The sequence below is a fragment of the Melopsittacus undulatus genome, chromosome 5, assembly GCF_012275295.1.
Source record: "Melopsittacus undulatus isolate bMelUnd1 chromosome 5, bMelUnd1.mat.Z, whole genome shotgun sequence".
Lineage (NCBI taxonomy): Eukaryota > Metazoa > Chordata > Aves > Psittaciformes > Psittaculidae > Melopsittacus > Melopsittacus undulatus.
This window is the reverse complement of record NC_047531.1, coordinates 41,382,462-41,400,749: the sequence shown is the minus strand read 5'-3', so window position 1 is coordinate 41,400,749 and position 18,288 is coordinate 41,382,462. Positions and strand designations below refer to the sequence as shown.

Sequence of the window (18,288 nt, the reverse complement as noted above, 5' to 3'; positions counted from 1 at the left end):
GAGGAAAAATTAAGTCATATTTTTAAAACTCCTTGAGCTTGCAATTTATTTTTTAAGAAAGAAGCAAGCCTTGCCTTTAATTTCTGTCCTGTCTTGATATAGTTAATTTTCTTCCGTGTAACTGATGCAGTGCTGTGTTTCAGCTTTAGTGTGAGAACAGTGCTGATAACCCACTGGTTTTAGTTGTTGCTGTGTAAGGCTTACCCTGATCAAAGACTTTTCAGTCTCATGCTCTACAAGTGAGAAGAAGCAGAGACAGGACATCTGACCCAAACTAGCCAAAGGAGTATTCCATACCACAGCCTGTAATGCCCAGTATAGAAACTGGAGGGAGTTAACCAGAAGGGACTGATTGCTGCTCAGGGACTGGTTATCAGTCAGTCAGTGACTGGTGAGCCATTGTGTGGTGCATCACTATTGTTTGTTTGTTTGATTTTTAGTTAATTTTTTTCTCCTTATTTTCTTTTTTCCCTGTTGTGATTTGTTTTTTGTTCGTTTTCACTCTCTTTTCATTATTCCCCTTTTCATTATTACTATTATATTGTACTTTACTACTTTAGTTTAATTAAACTTTTTTTACTTCAACCCAAGATTTTTACCAGTTTTCTGATTCTCCTCCTCATCCCACTAAGGGGGAAGGGGGGTGAGTTGAGTGGCTGTGTAGTACTTAGTTGCCAGCTGGGGTTAAAGCACAACATGTCCTAAGAGTGGTGACTTTTGCCTGTGTGTTTTCTCTTGCAGTTTTGGCAAGGAGCTTTGCCAAGCCAAGCTGGATCTTCCCAAGAGTGAGTATTCCTTCATATGAACATCCAGAGCAGATGCTTCTGCTGCTTCCTCTATTCCTCTATGCTTCCTGAGGAACACCAATTTGCTGTTACAAGATTTATAAAATGCTAAGACAGATTTATTGACTGGATCTTAGACTTGAGGCCCATAGGCATAGAGTAGTTATGGTTGGAAAGGAACTTAAAGTCATCTAGTTCCAACCCCTCTGCCATGGGCAGGGATGCCTCTGAGAGACATAAGAGAAGCTCAAATAGATAAAACCTTCTGTCATTGTATGGTACTTTCAACACAAATTGCACCTCTTTAATATGTCCCATGACTCAAGCAGCCCTAAACGTCCCCAAAAGAAATCTTGTGCAATCCCGAAGTGCTCTTCAATTGCATTCACTAATGTATCCTATACCATCTAGGCAATAACCTTGTCAGTTTGTAGTGATTGGTTTGTAAGCCTCACAGGTTGGCTCACTGATTTTGTTTCACACCTGGACAATGGAGCTAATGGCTCTCCTTTGGCAGACCTGGAAGGGACCTTTGCACTGGCTCTGCTTCTCTGACTGCATTACTGACATCAAAGAGATGAATCTTTGGTGGGCTGATCCTTCACAAGTGACAGCCCTGGGTGTAGTTGTGTCAGAGTATTATTCAGGTCTGCCATTGTTCTTCTGTGCTTTGTATGGAGACACACTTTTTATCACAGAACCTAAGAGGAACAATTAAAGCTAACTTAAGGACAAGCAGCTGGAAAGGTTCATGTTCTTCACCCAAGCTATGTGTTCCTGCTGCATTATGGTGTTATTGCTAGTGCTTGTGGAGCAGATCAGGCAACAGATACTACTAAAATATCTTGTGGGGAAAAATGGCTAGTAAAAGAATGTAAACCATCCTCGAAGAAATAAAAAGTAGATTTTATGCTTTTAGCTTGAAAGTGAACGAGGAAGCATAATGTGAGAGGTGCTTTAAGAAGTCTGAAGTATCTCCCATCTCTGGTGTCAGATGATGTCTCCAGATCCTGATTTTTCTTACAGTGTTGTTAAAATGGAGCTGAGCTGTCTTGAAAGCTGGGTTCACTTATGGGTGTTGAACATCTCTGAATCTGGGCATGAAAGTCTGAGAGGCACCCAGCCCTGAGGTATATCCACTTGCAGAAATTTAAATCTATTTGTGGTTGAAAAGAAAGGATAAATCAGTTTGCACCAGTGTATTCTCAGGCTGACAGGATCTCTGAATAACAAGTCTGCAGGGAGAGCCCACTGAACACATGCAGGGAAATCTTAGTCCAGTCCCGATCTCTTACGGTTTTTGAGTCTTTCTCCATGACCCTTTCTTGCCCACAAGGAAAGATGATTTCATAAAGATGCTTATGCCACTTTTTCTCTCAGGAGAAATACTTGATATGATCTATGTAAACAGCCAAGAATTGCTTGTTTTCTCTTTTGTTAACCATCTCTCTTTGTGTACTTCTGTAGTGTGAAACCTTTTTCTCAACAACCTTATGCTGTACAGCCTCCGTTACCATTACCAGGTAGGTAAGGAAATGTAGTTCCTTGTTTTGAAATTAAATTCCAAGATCAAGAATAGCCAACACTTAAAGTTTAGAAATCAATTAAAAAATATTTTAACCTATTGAAACATTTCAGTGAGGCCAAAATGAATTTTTATATTATCTCCCCTTATCACCTGCTCTTATGCTTTCACTGAGAGAGCTCAAGCTTTTTAATTTTGCTTTATTAAAAAAACAAAACATTTTTTCCTGGTTTAGGCTTGTTGTTCTGGGATTTATTCTGGCTCAGCAGAAAATAGAAGTTTACATATCTCTACAGTTCTTCCACCATTGTGCATGTACTAGAACACTGTTTTCCATGATTGCTTTTCTAATTTCTCATTAAGTGGAACAAATGTCTTTCCCTTCTCAGTTTCCCCATTTTGAGAGGTTAATGGTTATGTTAATGGTGATGCTTCATTCTGATACTAAAGCAGTTTATTTCACTGCTTATTTAGGGCTCAATCTAGGTCCTCTTAAAGTTGCTGAATGGGTTTTCTTTGGTGTCAAAACCCAGTAGGTTGTCATTTACATTGCCAGCTCTGACAGTGCTGTCTTAGCAGAGAGTCACTGAGAAGCCATTTAGAGCACAGGTAGAGTGAAGACCTTGTGAATGATATTTTTTCATGATGACTGAAGGCATCAGAAAATGTAATGAGTCAGTTTTGACAACAGGTGCTCTACTGGAAAGATATTGCCAACCTTTCTCTGTCTAAATTTTGTTTTATAAATCCTGTGTGCTTAGGGTTTGAGTCTTCTACTGGCCTCTCGCCTTCCCCATCATCACCAGCTTGGCAAGGACGAAGGGTTGCTAGCTCCAAACTTTGGATGTTAGAATTCTCTGCATTCTTGGAACAACAACAAGACCAAGACACAGTAAGATATACACCTGACTTCTACCTCTCCATTAGTTCTTGGTCTTCAGGTAGCTCTTGTTCATTGTGGGTATGTTGTACTATTATGTATGTATGGAAATACTTGCCTCATTGCTCTACTGAGAACAGAAAGCAACCTTTGGGAAAAACAAGATATCCTTCTCTTAGAGGGTAGAATTGCCTATAGTGTTATAGCTAGTTCTGTGCCATGTGCTTCTGGCCTGCCTTTCCAGGATCATGGATGTTCACATACCTCAAGGCACTGAGGTTGTGCCACACAGTAGTACAGCCCCTGCCTGTCTATTCTAGCTGTGCTGTTCAGCCTAGGAGGATAGACTCAGAATCAGAGTCAATCAATATCACATGAAGCCACGTATTTCTCTGTTGTGCTGGGAAGTTAAATTTGGGTGCAACTAGGATGAATTTGGATTACTGTGTTTCCATGGTGTCATCTATAAAATGGTAGTAAGATGCAGTATCACTAAACATTGTGGTCCTACATCTTGAGATGTACAGTGGTGATATGCCAGTTACATTTCCTCTGTCTGAGACAGGAAAGTTCAGAAAAGATGATAGTATTTGCCCTGTACCCTGCTGTGGGATTTCAGGCAGTTCTTCACAGGACAGAAGCATTGAGACGGGGTAACCTGTGACAGATAACGTTCTGTGTCTCAGTTTGTTTCAGACTATATAGCAGCAGCGTGATGCAATGGTTTAGGAGCGAATACAAGAGCAAAAATACTTCAGAAGAAGCAATAAGTGTGAATGTATTGATAGGAAAGAAAAACCAGCATGAGCTGGTATTAACAGCAATACTTCTGCTTATATTTCTGCTCTTCTAGAAAATGCTATCAAATCTTCAGTGATTTCCAGGAGTCTTCTGTGAAGAACCATGAATGATCAGTATGTACTGAGCAATTTCCTAATTTCATGTTTTTCCTCTTCTTGCAGTATAACAAACACCTGTTTGTGCACATTGGGCAGTCAAGTGCCACCTACAATGACCCCTACCTCGAGGCAGTGGATATCCGGCAGATCTATGACAAGTTCCCTGAGAAAAAAGGGGGCCTGAAGGAGCTCTTTGAAAAGGGTCCAGCTAATGCCTTCTTCCTTGTCAAATTCTGGGTAAGGGAAGGACCCTTTGTAGAGTAACCATTTGCTGTGAAGTTCCCATTTGAAAAGTGGTGGCCTCGCTAGCTGTTAGAAGACTGCCACCTCCCAAAATTTTCCCTGTGCAGGGAAGTTACTACAGTCACAGCTGTAATAAGTTGCCTGCACAGCTGCCCGAAACTGTAAGTGAGATCTTTCCCTAACTCCACACCCATTGTGGCCTGGGGCAAGATGTATATTTCCCATTGTGTTCACTTCTCTGTGTTGAGTAACTTCTCAGAGACAACATTTTTCCCTCTCTTATCTCAGTAGCTGTATTTTGTGTTATCCAAGCATTTATATAGGCCTATTAATTCAGGCACAAGGATAGACAAAAGATGAGACATATGATGAAATTGGATTATACTGATAATATATTACTGAAATGACTTTTAAAGCAGCCTGGCAAAAGCCTACTCAATTTAGATTTTTGTGAGTTAGCTGAAACTTGCAAAAACTGTGCTGTTGTGCTTCGGGGTACAAACAAAGTAGTTCTGGCAATCAATATTATCATAGGTACTACAAGATTAAAAATAACAGCAACTTGGGGTTGAATGCTAGATAGCTGGTGGAACATGTAATGGGATTTGGAGCCTGTCACCCTGAGTTTGCAACTTATAAATCAACTCCAGGTAAGGAATGAGATGATGAGAAATGAGCTCTCATATCTCATATTCTTCATGCAAACTGGCACTAGAAAGCCTCTTCACTGGTGCTTTCAGGATAGGGAAGAGCTAACTTAAGCACCTTGAGATGCAGTTTCCTGACTGTCCCAAACCTTAGCCTTTCCAGAACTGAGTTAGAGAATGTTGGCTGGGAGTCTGCTTTTCAAATCTCTGGTGCTTTGAGTATTAGTTGCTGGTGATTCTTGGAGACACATAATTTTACTAGCCACAGACTGTGCTACTGAGCTCATGGATTTAGCCCATGGATTAAACCCCTCATGGATTTAGCCTGTGTTAAGAGTACAACAAAGCCTTGCTTGGGAAGGTGAAAACAAAAAGACCAGGCCTGTTCCAAGTGGAAGAGAAATACTTGAGAGAGACAGCAAGCATCTTGTTGAGAAGGGTATCCTTTGACAAAATCTGGGTAGTGATTGCCGTACTAATAACGGTTTGAAAAGCGAAACAGAAGGCTGATGTGAAAAAAGGAAGGAAAAAGAGAAGAGGGGATAGCTTCTAAGAATGGTCCTTGGAAAAGTAAGAGTTGCAAGAGCTGCTTCCTGCTGTGGGGGAGGGATCCCAGGAAACTTCATGTCAGATAAAGAGCACTGGCTCCTGCGTGGTATCACTCTGAATTACTTCAGAAGTTTCTGGAAGCAAAAAGAAGGGCTTAGAGGGAGAGGTTAGGTGGAGAGAATAAAATACTTTAGATTTCTTGACTTAAGGAGAGGGGGAATCATGATGAAATTGTGATCTAATGCAACTGTGATTTTATTTATAAAAACTGTTAGTGTTCTTTTGTGTTTGTGGGGTTGGGTGTGGGGATTGCATGTGTTTGTTTTTTAGTATCAAAAGGGTAAATGTGGCCTATGCATAATGTTAGACCAATGTAAGTTAAACTTCTGAAGGATTTATATGGTGGGATGTTGTGAAGTTGGACTCTTTCTGGCACACATGAGGTGACTGGTGTTAAGAGGGTATCAACTCACTGAAATTTGGCTTGCATAAAGAGATGTGACATAGGATTTGAAACACTTTTATTCTAACATGTATATGATGTTCTGTGGCTCTGCACCTGTACGCTTAGAATGAAATGATGTTTCTGGGTTTGGTTTAATAATATTTTTACCTTTTTTTTTATATACCTTTGCATTTTTGAATCCCATCTGAAGTTAACATCAGGTTTTATTGGTGGAAGCACTACACGCTGTCACTTAGAATTAAGCTAAGCATACTTAGTCAAGTCATTGATTGAGTGGAAGCTTCTAAGGCTTTTAAGAAGTAAATTGTCTGGTCTTGTATTTGTTTCTCAGTGTAGACAGCACTAAGGGATAAAAACACCAGTCCTGATGCCATATTCTAGACAAGAAAGGATTGGGGCACTTCTATGACTTGTGCTGTGTTTCACATGAGTACTTAGATAAATCTTGTAACAAGATTTCAGCTAGGATCTCTAAGGCAATATAACCAAAGCAGTTTAAAAAAGAAAACCAAAAAACTACTTCTGCCTCAGAAAATTCTGACTTTTTAAAGGAAAAATTTTAAATTATTTGCAAAACTTTGTATTCAACATGCCTGAAATATTGTAGTAATGCAGTCTTGCATTAAAACAAAGCACGTGAGCTGTGCCTGTCATGCACTGTGCTACATGCATCATGAGACTTCTGGAGTTTGGTGTATTGCAATAGATGTGTGTAGTGCAACCCCTCCACCACAGGTAAGGCAATGTGATTTACAAAAAAAACAGAAACCCAACAATTTTAACCCAGAAAAACTAGATTTCAGCTGCGATTTTTATGCCCATCTGCATTTTCATACCTCTGTAACAGTATATGCAAGGTTGCTTTTTCGTTTTGCTGCCTGACTAATCTGGACAGCTATACAAATACACTGTTGGAAGTCTGAAGGGATGTTGCTGTCTAAAGAGCTATACAAATACACTGCTGAATTTATAGCATGAATTTTAGGATAAAAGTATTACCTCAAAAGAAAGTAACAATAACCCTTAAACTTGGTAAGTAGACTTAAATACCTGAACAGGTGTTTCGGGACTTGAAGATATGATTGAGTTTTCAATGGTTCTAAATTGAAGTGGTGCTTGCAGGTGACAAAGACTTGAAAAATCAAGTAATTGAATAAACTGGATTTGTTTATATGTAGTTTTAGGCTTGAAGAACCTGAGGCAGGAGCCTGCCATTACTGCACTAAACACTGAATATACCAGATGTTCTCTTTTGCACCAGACACCTAACGCTAAACAACAGGGTTGGGTTTTCTTGACATCACTGATAGCACTTAGGATCTAATGTGACTGAGAAGGAGATGTTCCTGTTTGTTCAATGGTGCTTTAAATTATCTATACAATAGCTAAGAGTTAAAAGTTGATCAGTTTGAAAAATAAGCAGTGCTTGCAATTCTCCCTTGATTTTGGCACTGGGAGTTTAGTACAATGAACTAACTCTTGAACTTGGATTGGCAGGTTGCGTATGACATCTGTGTGACATTTCTATGTGCTCCAAGTGCATTTTAGCACACAACAATGAATATGAGATGTTAGCCTCCCAACACATGGGCAGTATCAGCTCTGCTCTTTTCCAGTGTAATATTATCTCTACCACCTGTTACTTGGTTCTCCCCATGAACTCCTCCTATATGCATCGTTATTAATAGTGTGGGGAAGTGGTGTTTTCAGGGCTTTGCACATTAGTAGAATGTTGCACTCGCATCTTAAAGCTTTCAGAAGTCATGAGACTCTAGGTAGAAGACAGAAGGAAAATAACAAACCAGGAATTCAGGACAGGTAGTACTTCATCTGCAGAGGGATGGATCAGGGGAATTTGCAGGACCTTTCCTGCAAATGATGAATGTATGTATGAATTTCTTCTCCTTGGTGATAGGCAAACTGAACCAGTTAAATCACTGTTTTCTTTCCAGTAAATGAATTATACTTTTGTGGAAGGGGCTGAAGGGGTGGGATGGGGACTGCTGTCCTATGCTTGGGTTCTTCTGTCCCAAGCAAATTCAGTCAAAACAGCAGCAGTGCAGATTCCTTTTGGCATCCTGCCTTCAATCCTGACTTGGCAGAAACTGCTTGGAGAGCAAGGAGGTTTAATTTGGTCTCCATGTCCATTCTTTCCTTGGCACTCCTTCTGAGGCAGCTAGCAACAGAGATTTTATACTTCTGCACATTTTTACTGAGAATGGGTCTGACAGCCCATTAATTTCACCTGCAGTCACCAGCACAACCTCCTACCAGTTGCTACCTTATGGAAGCAAACTCTATCAATGGCGTTTCTTTCACCAAATTTGTTGCCCACAGTGTTAAACAGTATAGAGATTGCCGTCAGCAAAAAGCAGATTGAAAGGCTGAATTGCTGTGGGAATTTGTCTGCTGAGTGTCAAAATAGCACAATCCTGGGGGGGGGGGGGGGGGGGGGGGGGTAGCTAGCTAAGTTGCAGCTACCCATACTGTTGGCAAGGCTTTCTGCTATCTTTGACTAGCTTAGAAACTCTCCCTTTCCCCCTTTCTTGGAGGGTGAAGCTGCAGAGCCACAAGTTTTTGACTGTTTTGAAATAATTGTTCAGCATATGCTTTTCAATTAACTGTGTAGGACCTGTGTGCAAGATATCAGCAAGCTGTAGTTTCTTATGGAACTTAATGCCATTTGGACTCTTGACCAGTCATGGCTTTTCAAAGCCTCAGATAAGCTGAAGACTGATTCTTGAAGGTCACATTTTCCCCTGTGAAGAGTTTCAGAGAAATTTTGATTCACAGCCTCATCCTAGTAGGAATGAGGCCTTTCTTGGTCAGCAGTTGTGAAACTCATTCCCACCAAAGATCAGACAAAATTGTGGCTTAATATATGGTTGGGACAGTGCACAATGACAACTTTTGTGTGTTTCTTTGTTGGGGTTGAGAATTGAGTGATAACACTTGAGCTTGGCAGAGCTGTTTTCAGCAAAGCTGTTAAGAGATTCACATAATCAGCATGATTTAAAAAAAAACCAAAGAGCAGTACTAGCTTCTTGAGGGTTACTTACCCTACCCTGCATTGTGTTTATCATCCCCAAGGGAAATAGCTGAACAATATTATGAAGGACTCCTCATTATTTCCTCTTTGGAGATGGGAAAGAATTAATCTTTATTCAGACAACTGGAGTATGGGTCAAATAAACAATACAGTTTATTGCATTGACATGTAAATGAGAATTATAGTAACTCAGTAAAAACCTAAACCAGAATAGAGGGGCATTGCTACTCTCTAATACTTGTACATTTGTGGTACAAAGTAGCTGCATTAACTATGGTGGGGAAAATTTGACTGCAGAGGACTATAGCATGAAGTGAATGCGCCATCCCTGGTAGCATTCAAGGCCAGGCTGGACAGGGCCTTGGCTGACATGGTTTAGTGTGAGGCATCCCTGCCCATGGCAGGGGGGTTGGAACTAGGTGGACTTAAGGTCCTTTCCAACCCAAACTATTCTGTGATTCTAGGACAAAAATAATTCACTTGGCAACCTGAGTTACTATTAGGTCTGTAATTCCTGTGCTTTATTGCTATTATTACCTGTGCTACCAAGTTAAAGCTAGCCTGGATTTGACCACATATGCTACTCCAGTGCAGACAAACTGCATTAGAGTCATTTAGGTGGTCATGAAAATGTAAAAGCTTCCAGTCTTTCTCCTGCTGTTGTTTCCAAGTCTTGTGCAAAAGTTAGCACTACCTCAGTGGTGCAAATGTGAATGATGTAAAATGATTTTTAAAGAAGCTTTAAGTCCAAACAGTTTTACTGATATATTTTAACACCCAAATCTTGTTTTAGCTCAGTGAAGAGACAGAAAACTATGGGGCCAAAAAGGGAGAAATTGTTAAGAGAAGTTAGGAACCAATTCAGCTAGATAAATTGTTTTGTGAAGCTACCATCTGAGGATAAGCAAACATGAGACTAAACTGCTTTACCTCCTGATATATCAGAGGATGCTCTTGAACATATAATATGCAGGAGATGGCAAATTTAGGAAAACATAAAGGGACAAGTACACAGCTGGTGTAAACTGGTGTGAATGTATTACACATTTAGACCCAAGCATATATACAAGGGTTGAAGATCTGCCACTACTTCAGAGGGAAGGATTCTACTTGAAAGGGGGAGTCATACAGAAGAAAACAAGCCAGTCTGGCAAATAGACTTTCTTTCATTCATAATCTCTGATGAAGATGATCCAACTTCTAAGGATTTTTTGTAGAAATTATACAAAACGACGCAGTCATTTTGAAGAGTAATTCATGATGATGTATTTAAATACCATGCTGTTATGCTCTCCTTTTAGAGCAGTGTGAGCAGAGTCAAAGCTGTATGTCCATCCCGAATGCTGCTAGTGTTGATGCATTCTGTCATCTTGCCCAGATTGAATCTTTGTCCTACTAGGATTATATGAATGTTATAACTGCTAATCTAGGAGATACCCTAGGAGATACATTGTCCATTGTACTTCATGAAAAACCTATCCCAAATCTGCCTTTCACTTGCTTCTGAGTTTGTACTTAAAAAAAAAAAGTAATTGGATTTTATTGGTATTTATCTGTGGCATCATTTATCTAATGCAGATGGTAGTTTTTCTGTATGTGGAAATGTCTGCACAACAGCACAATGGCAGGAATGTCCTAGTGTTGTGCCAAGGGGAAAAAGAACTGATTTTTCTGAAATAAATGGGGACATGGTTTGTTTCCTTTATTACCTCCTTCACACACCTGAATTGGCAAGTTAACAGCCATGGGAATTGGACTGAATAGAAATACTGCAGATTATTACATGGCTGCTTCTCCTGCTAGCGCTTTTGGCATCCCTGTTGTCTGATGTGAGCTGTTGGTGAGTGTTGTCATACAGAGATGGCCCAGCCTAGCTGTCTAGGGGCAAAAGTTTTAATTTGAAACAAATTACAGCAAAGCATGGCTTCTAGTAGTTAACTGCTGTAGTTACTCAAACCCAGCATTCTCTAGAAGTAGTCCTGCCTTCTGCTTTCCCTGTTGTAACCTATCCTTCCAACACATGTTCTTTGTCTGAACATACACAAGTGCTTCTGAATCAGGTGAGGGAACTGATGCTGAGGACTAGCTGAGCAATTCCTCAGGGAGTCTTGTTATACAACCAGGGAAACATTTGTGTCAGTACAGGAGAAGAATGGAGAGGCACAAACTGCTCTGGGACAGTAAGACTGCACCCTCTTGGTGTTAGGACCAGCCTGGTGTTACCAAACTATAACTTTGAGGTGCAAGCCCACCTGAGTACATGTTGCTGTCAAAGTAGGTAGTCTTTGTACCCTCAGCTTGTGTGCGTGTTCTCACCTCTTCCAGCCCCTGCAGCTTAGTGGAGATTCAAGTGAGCTTTCCTTTTCTGACTGAAAAATAACTCACCAAACCCCCCCAAAAAAGTTCTTCTGGCTGGTATCAGCTCTCATCTGGCTAACCAGAGAGTCAGTTGTGCAATTCCCAACAGTGGCACAAAGCTGCAGTAAGCTTGTGTGGCTACAGATGGGGAAAAGGCTGGACTGGCAACTTTCTAGATTGATTTAAGCATCTTGTTAAGTTGCTGCTTATGAGAAATTACCTAACAGTGTTATCTTGTGGCAAAGAGGCAAGGTATTTTGTGTAGCAAAGAATAGAGGGATTCATTATTGAGGTGGTCCAGTGCCAAGTGTGGCATTTCTTGTTCTAAGTGTTGCTCTAGATCTTGAATAAAAAATCTTCACTGACATTGGCTAAGAAAACCATGCTACAATAGCACTTAATATAGTCCTATTCACACTGTATCCCCAGTAACAGGAATACACTTTCTTCAGTTTCCCATTTCTGTCAGTTAAGCAGGAAGAATAACATAGTCTGAAGTAGCCTACGGGAACTGATCATTTTCCGCTTTTCTGCGGATGTAAGGTACCGCTTGGGCTTGTGGAGAGCAGAGAAGCGCTAACGTTTTAGTTTTGAGAGCAAGGAAGCCGAGCTGGGCATTCCTACACACCAGTTAAGAGCTTACGGGAACGCCTCTTCAAGTAAGTGTGTTTTGAGTGACCCCTGCTGGAAACTTCAGACAACCAGGATTTTTAGGAGTTAGGTTCCATCACGAGGCTTCCATTGCCCAGCCATAGGCACCCGCATGTGAAAACTGGGACTGCTAATGGAGATGGGTTTGTAGTCAGGTGATACTGGGCTGGATCCATCAGCAACCGACATTCCTCACATTGCGTCCTGTCTACTTATATTCTCCATATCATACCTCCTGAGTCTAATCTGTGTGTGTGCTCACACATTTTTCTGTTCTGACTCTTTCCCCTTACCTACATATCCAGGGTGGAGAAGCTTTACTTGAGTTACTGTACCCTTATTTTTCCTCCGTAGTGAAAAAGCCCAATCTAGCCCTTGGTTGCATTGCTCTATCTCTACAGTGCCTTCCTGTCTGCTCTCCACATGCTTTGTGAGTACCTCCATATACTGGTAAATATACTGGTAATTATCTCAATATACTGGTAACCAGTTATGGTTAATACCACCTAAGGCAAAGGCCTGTCATATGCTTTGTTAAGAGGATATTCCACCAGGTTCCTCACAAGGTGTATACAAACCCCCACCAACATTTTTCTGAATTGGGAACTGGATTTTAGTGCATACTGTTCAGATTCCTCTGCTTGCTTGATGCATGTTGGTCTGCTTAAGGAGCTTTGGACATTCCAATACTTTAAAATCCTGGCTATGCAAGGTAATAGCAAAAAACCCACAACCATCTATTGGTAACCATCTATTTTTCTTGTTTGTTGTTGGATTTTGTTTGTTTGCTTTATTTTATGTTTTTTTTCTGTTTTGTTTTGGTCTGATTTTTTATTTTGGTTTGTTTTTTTGTTTTGTTTTGTTTTTGTTTTGGCAGGCTGATTTGAACACCAATATTGAAGATGAATCCAGATCTTTCTATGGCGTTTCCAGCCAATATGAGAGCCGAGAAAACATGGTCATTACCTGTTCCACCAAAGTGTGTTCCTTTGGAAAGCAGGTGGTGGAGAAAGTGGAGGTAGGGAGCAGACACCTGGGTGCAAGGTTCTCTGCCTATTGTTTTGTTACTTCGAGTATTTGCATCCTGTGTATATCTCAAGGCAAAATATGTCCAGTTCTTGTTGTCAAGAAGATCAATGCCATAGATCATAATTTCTGAGACATGCAGATGTAAGATTGCTCCAGCCTGCAGCATGGCTTTGTCTCAGGACACTGGTAGTGCTTGCTGCTTTTTTTTTAATCTTAAATCTCAGTTTCTGAAGATGTGTGAGTATGTAAGACAGCTATGGTGATTGGGGTTTTTTTGGGAGCAAAGAAAAACTATAGGAAACCCTGACACTTGTTCTGTAGTCCAGAAATGTGAAAACAAATCAGCAAGATCTCACTCTCATCAGTGTTTTTAAGCAGGTCATTTATACACTATTGTCATTAATTAATAGACTAATAATTTACAGACTATAATCTTAAGGCTTTAAGAAGCTTATCCTAGTGCTTGTACACTTGCAGCACTGTGTAACAGTGGAGCTGCATAATTATGGCTATATCTGGCACTGAAAGAAATTCTTTCTGATGCCATATTCAGCTGCTAAGAGAGCTGCTCTGACCTGCTTCCTGCTGCTCTCTTTCTCGAGGAGCCTTTAGGTGCAGAAGGAGCAGGTATATGCAGAACACCAGGTATTCTTCTGTCAGCAGTCGATGTAATTAATGCTACTTAATGTGACATCATTAGCCCCATGTGCCCTTTCATGTTTTGCATTGCAGACAGAGTATGCACGCTATGAAAATGGATACTATTCCTATCGCATTCACCGTTCCCCTCTCTGCGAGTACATGATAAACTTCATTCATAAACTCAAGCACCTTCCTGAGAAGTATATGATGAACAGTGTGCTGGAGAACTTTACTATCTTACAGGTGGGACTTTCAACTGTTTTCGTTGGAGCTTGGAAACCTGTAAGCCCCATGCAGGAGTTCACTGTTGTGAGTCAAAGCAGATTTCCTTTTACGGCTCAGCATCTAATTGAATTTAGTATCGTTCATGTGTATTGCACCTCAAGACCTTTTATGGAGCTCTAGAGATAGTAACTCATGCAGAGAAGCAACAGAAGAATTTGTGAAACCAAAGTTAAGATGGAGATAAAAAGAAAGATAAAGGGAGAACTCATGAGGCAGAGAGATAAAGGAAGGAAAAAGATACAGAAGTCAGGGAAGGAAATGCTCATTCCATTATTGGACAAATGTTGGTCCTTTTTGTGCCCCAGTCCTTTTTGCAGGTAAAAAAATAACAAGAGCACTTTTTTTTAAGTGCTCTTGTCTTCCCATGGCTATATAATTTTGCCATGGGAAGAGTTCTTTACTGACCAGGTTGGAGTGGGGTATGAGAAGGGGAAGTTGCTTCCTCAGGACCATCCTGATCCAGGAAAAAAATATGGAATCACATAAATGGCTATGTTGCTTTGTGACCCCTCCATGAAGCCTCTGAAGCCTTTACTGCAGCCTCTAGATAGGGCAATACTACAAGGCTATGGCAATTAGATTTGCATTAGTGTCTATGTTATAGCAGGAGCCTTTCCAGGCTCAGACGTTGCCCAGATTTGGGAAGAGGGCAATGACAGCTTAAAAGATGGATTTTCCTTGGGCTGAGTTCTGTGCTTGCCTCTACAACACACATCACAGATCTTCACCCAGAGGAGCTGTGGTTGGGTAAGTAGAAGATATGCTAGTGGCTGTATGAAAGAATGGAAATCCAGTAGTCTTCATTCCATTCTCTGGAAATCCTGTAGGACTTCAGGCAACTCATTTCACTGCTCTGTGATTCAGGTACCGCAGCTGTAAAACACAAGGTTAATAATATCCCTCAGACACTCCAGCACTTGCTATAAATTCTATGAACAAAGTTGTTACATATTTATGCTTCCTCTGGAGTTTTACATTTTGAGTAATCTCATGTCCTTCCGCTATCCCATGTCACAGGGAGGCATGTCTCATGCATGCTGGCACAGCCTTTAATATGGCCTTGCAGTCCTGCTCCCTGAGCAGCAGGCTGAGCATTTTCTACCCCTCAGTCTGTACTGAGTAGCTGAAAAATGGTCATGCTTAGGTAAGGCACGCTGGTAGTCCTCAGTCCCCACTACCAACTTCTGAGATAAGTCTAGTTATGTTTTTTTCTAGACCCTTTCATGATCTTAGATACACCATATCTCACAAGCATGATCTTCCTTTGCACATTGCTCTGGATCTAGCCCTCCAAGATTTCGGAGCCCATTTTTCAGAAAAGGCTCTGGTGCTTTAATGTACCTGGATGTGTATAACTCACAATGGCCTGCAGAAGAAAGGAGAAGAGCTAGTTCGGCTACAAAATATGCTCATGAAGTAAGAAAAGAAAAAAGAATAGACCAAAACCAGGCCGCTAAAATTAATAAGCAAGTTTGATAATGGCTATTTTCTTATTCCTGTTTTCACAAGAATGGTTGGACTTTGGTACAGTTCAAGCCTCCACCTGGTATGTTTTTCTTCTGCAGTTGAGTTAGTGGTACTGCTGATAAAAATATATCACCTCCAGCAGGAGAGGACTGCTTGAAGCTTTAGCTATGACACAAACCCAGATGACAAGAATGTGCAAAGTTATACAATGACAGGTCAAAGCTGAGCCAGGAGCTCTGGGTGCATTATTTCACTTGTTCCTGCTGTGTAGTATAGGCAGTGCATGCTTTTGAAACTTAGACAACACTGTTCCACCATCATGCTGCTGACACTGAGTCACATTTCAGAGGAACTAAGGTTCCTGAGGGACCGTAGAAGAAGAAATGGAAAAAAAGGAGCTTCTGAAAGAAAGTACAAATGTAGCAGCCAGTCATCCTTCTGATATCTACAGTGTATGGAACAGGAGGCATAATGGAGTCAAACCTATACATCTCCTGTACGATGAGTTATATTCTATAATATAGTCTGTCCTTGTCTCACTGATAAGCAGGAGCAGATGGAGGCAAAGAACTGTTCATGGCTGTGATGTATCAACATACACGTGAACAGGAATGGTAGTACCACAGGAGGTGGCTTCTCTATACCTAACAAACAAAGCAAAAAGAGATTTTCTGTGAAACACCTTCTGTCTGCTGAAATCTGCAACACTGGGGGTGGGGAATAGAGGACCTAGTGGACCCACTTCCATTTATGCGGTCACTGCTTGGTCACAGCAGTCTTTTCTCCACAGTGGACTCTGCTTACCTCCCCGTCTCTTCACTGCATTGTAGTCCTGATGCTGCAAAAGCGCTTTGCTTGGGTGTGCGGGCACACAGACTGGGTGTTGTGGTGGCTGAGCTGTGTATCATTCCTGTTCTTTGCCTATTACTGACCTTTTGCTCTACATGAAATATGTTGGAATGTGTAAGCAGAGAAACAACAGTTGCCATTTCAGTTTCTTCTCCTTTTCTGTCTAGGTTGTCACAAACAGGGACACACAGGAGACCTTGCTGTGCATAGCATATGTTTTTGAGGTGTCAACTAGTGACCATGGTGCCCAGCATCACATCTACCGGCTGGTGAAGGACTAGAGACTCTCAGCTCTGAGTCATCCATGGGATGCATGTCTAAGAAAAAAGCCTGTGCTTGAACAACCCCTGGCCCCCCATACCAAACTGAAAAATAAACTGCATATATTGTGTATTTTCAGAAAAGCACCTCTGAGCTGTTGTGTGATTGACAGGGTCAAAAAAGTTTGTATCTGCAGGTTTGTGCAAATGGGAAAAAGACTGGGAGTCAAACAGGCAAATAATGCTCAAGGATGTCACCACAAACAGCATTCTCTGCAATGTATTTCCCACAGAGCACACATAGGGTGTGATCATACACATGAAAGGAGTGGTATGTGCCTCATTGTACATGTAGGACAATGGCAGCAGCTTCCACAATTTGATGACATACGAACAGGGTCAGGTTAAAAATGTTCATGCTACGTCTGGTATGAGGGTATGCACACACACACACACACATATATATATACACACACATATATGTACATACACACATACATTCATTTGTAGGTCAATACAACATCAAGCACAGACATGCCATACATTTATATTGATGCCAGTTTAATGTGTGTGGGCACATGCATGTGTATAGAGGTTGCACATATAACACATATCTGCCTGTCTAGCAGTCCACCTTAGCAGGCATGCAGTCACAAGCTCCTTCAACCTTCCTCCTTTTAGAGGCTGGATACTGTTTCTCTCTCTTCCATGCATGACAGTGAGAGACCGACTTTTGTTTTGCCTTCTAAATGAGGTTACACTTGGAAAACTGGGTGTGTTAAATCATCTCATCTTGCCCAGCAAATTTCCTCCATGTATCAGCTCTGCTAACTTGACTAAAATAATTCTTGCTGCTTTTGCTTGTTCTCCCTGTACAATTAGACTGCGCAGGGAGCTAGACTCTGCTCTTTTCTTGTGCACCAGCATGATAATTGTTTACTGAGATCACATTCTTCCACCTGTTAGTTTCAGACAGTAAGCATGCAAGTATTGCCAAAAATGCCATTTGGCCATCAAATTGCAGGAAAAGGATGAGAAAGAATAATGAAAAAAAGGTTAGTGTGCCATGATTCCAAGGCTGTTTACTTAAGAGTCATTGAGAGGCAATCTTGTTCCCCACAATGCTGCTGATGTGGGGGAAGATCTAGTCATGTATGTTACTCGGAGGGAAAGAGGTGGGTTGCATGGCAGCAGGCACTGAACAGGCAATTTATTGGGTGGACAGACACGGTCCCATAGCACAGATTTGGCTATATGGTGTTACATCTCTTTCCATAATGCATCACACCACCTTAGGAAACATCTCTCACCTACTTCAGATGTTTCCATCCTTGCATTTTTGGCATAGAGTACTCATGGGTACCTGAGGAATCTGAGGTATTGTCAGAAATCAAGAGTTAGAATGGCAGAAGTTTAGGGCTTCAGCCACACACAGATACAATCTGACTGCTTTTGAGAACTCATGAGCTTGTTGGTACTCCCTTCTACAGCAACTAGTCTGGTTAAAGGGCTCTGGTGTATTCCATAAAAATAGTGTAGAACTCTTCCCACAGCATAAGTAGAGGCCTGCAGATTTACATATCTCCTCCGGCTTCCTAACCATCTCCCATCCTGTAAAATGCTGTATTTCTGTATTTGAAATTGTAGATTTTACTCATTTACATGGTACTCTAGGAGTCTTCTCACAGATTGATGACTTTGTTT

The 18,288-nt window shown here is 41.1% G+C and overlaps 1 protein-coding gene across 3 annotated transcripts in view; it reads left to right on the top strand.

Moving 5' to 3' along the window:
• TEAD4 (TEA domain transcription factor 4) overlaps positions 1–16,731 on the top strand; it is a 55,861-nt gene extending 39,130 nt beyond the window's left edge. For all 3 annotated transcript variants that reach the window (XM_005150232.1, XM_031050139.1, XM_031050140.1), the window contains 7 exons: positions 742–785; positions 2,253–2,308; positions 3,072–3,202; positions 4,153–4,326; positions 12,930–13,070; positions 13,814–13,966; positions 16,492–16,731. In XM_005150232.1, coding sequence (XP_005150289.1) covers positions 742–785; positions 2,253–2,308; positions 3,072–3,202; positions 4,153–4,326; positions 12,930–13,070; positions 13,814–13,966; positions 16,492–16,605 — 813 coding nt within the window. In that variant the 3' untranslated portion in view covers positions 16,606–16,731. The remainder of the gene's footprint in view (positions 1–741; positions 786–2,252; positions 2,309–3,071; positions 3,203–4,152; positions 4,327–12,929; positions 13,071–13,813; positions 13,967–16,491) is intronic.
• The last annotated feature ends 1,557 nt before the right edge of the window (positions 16,732–18,288 follow it).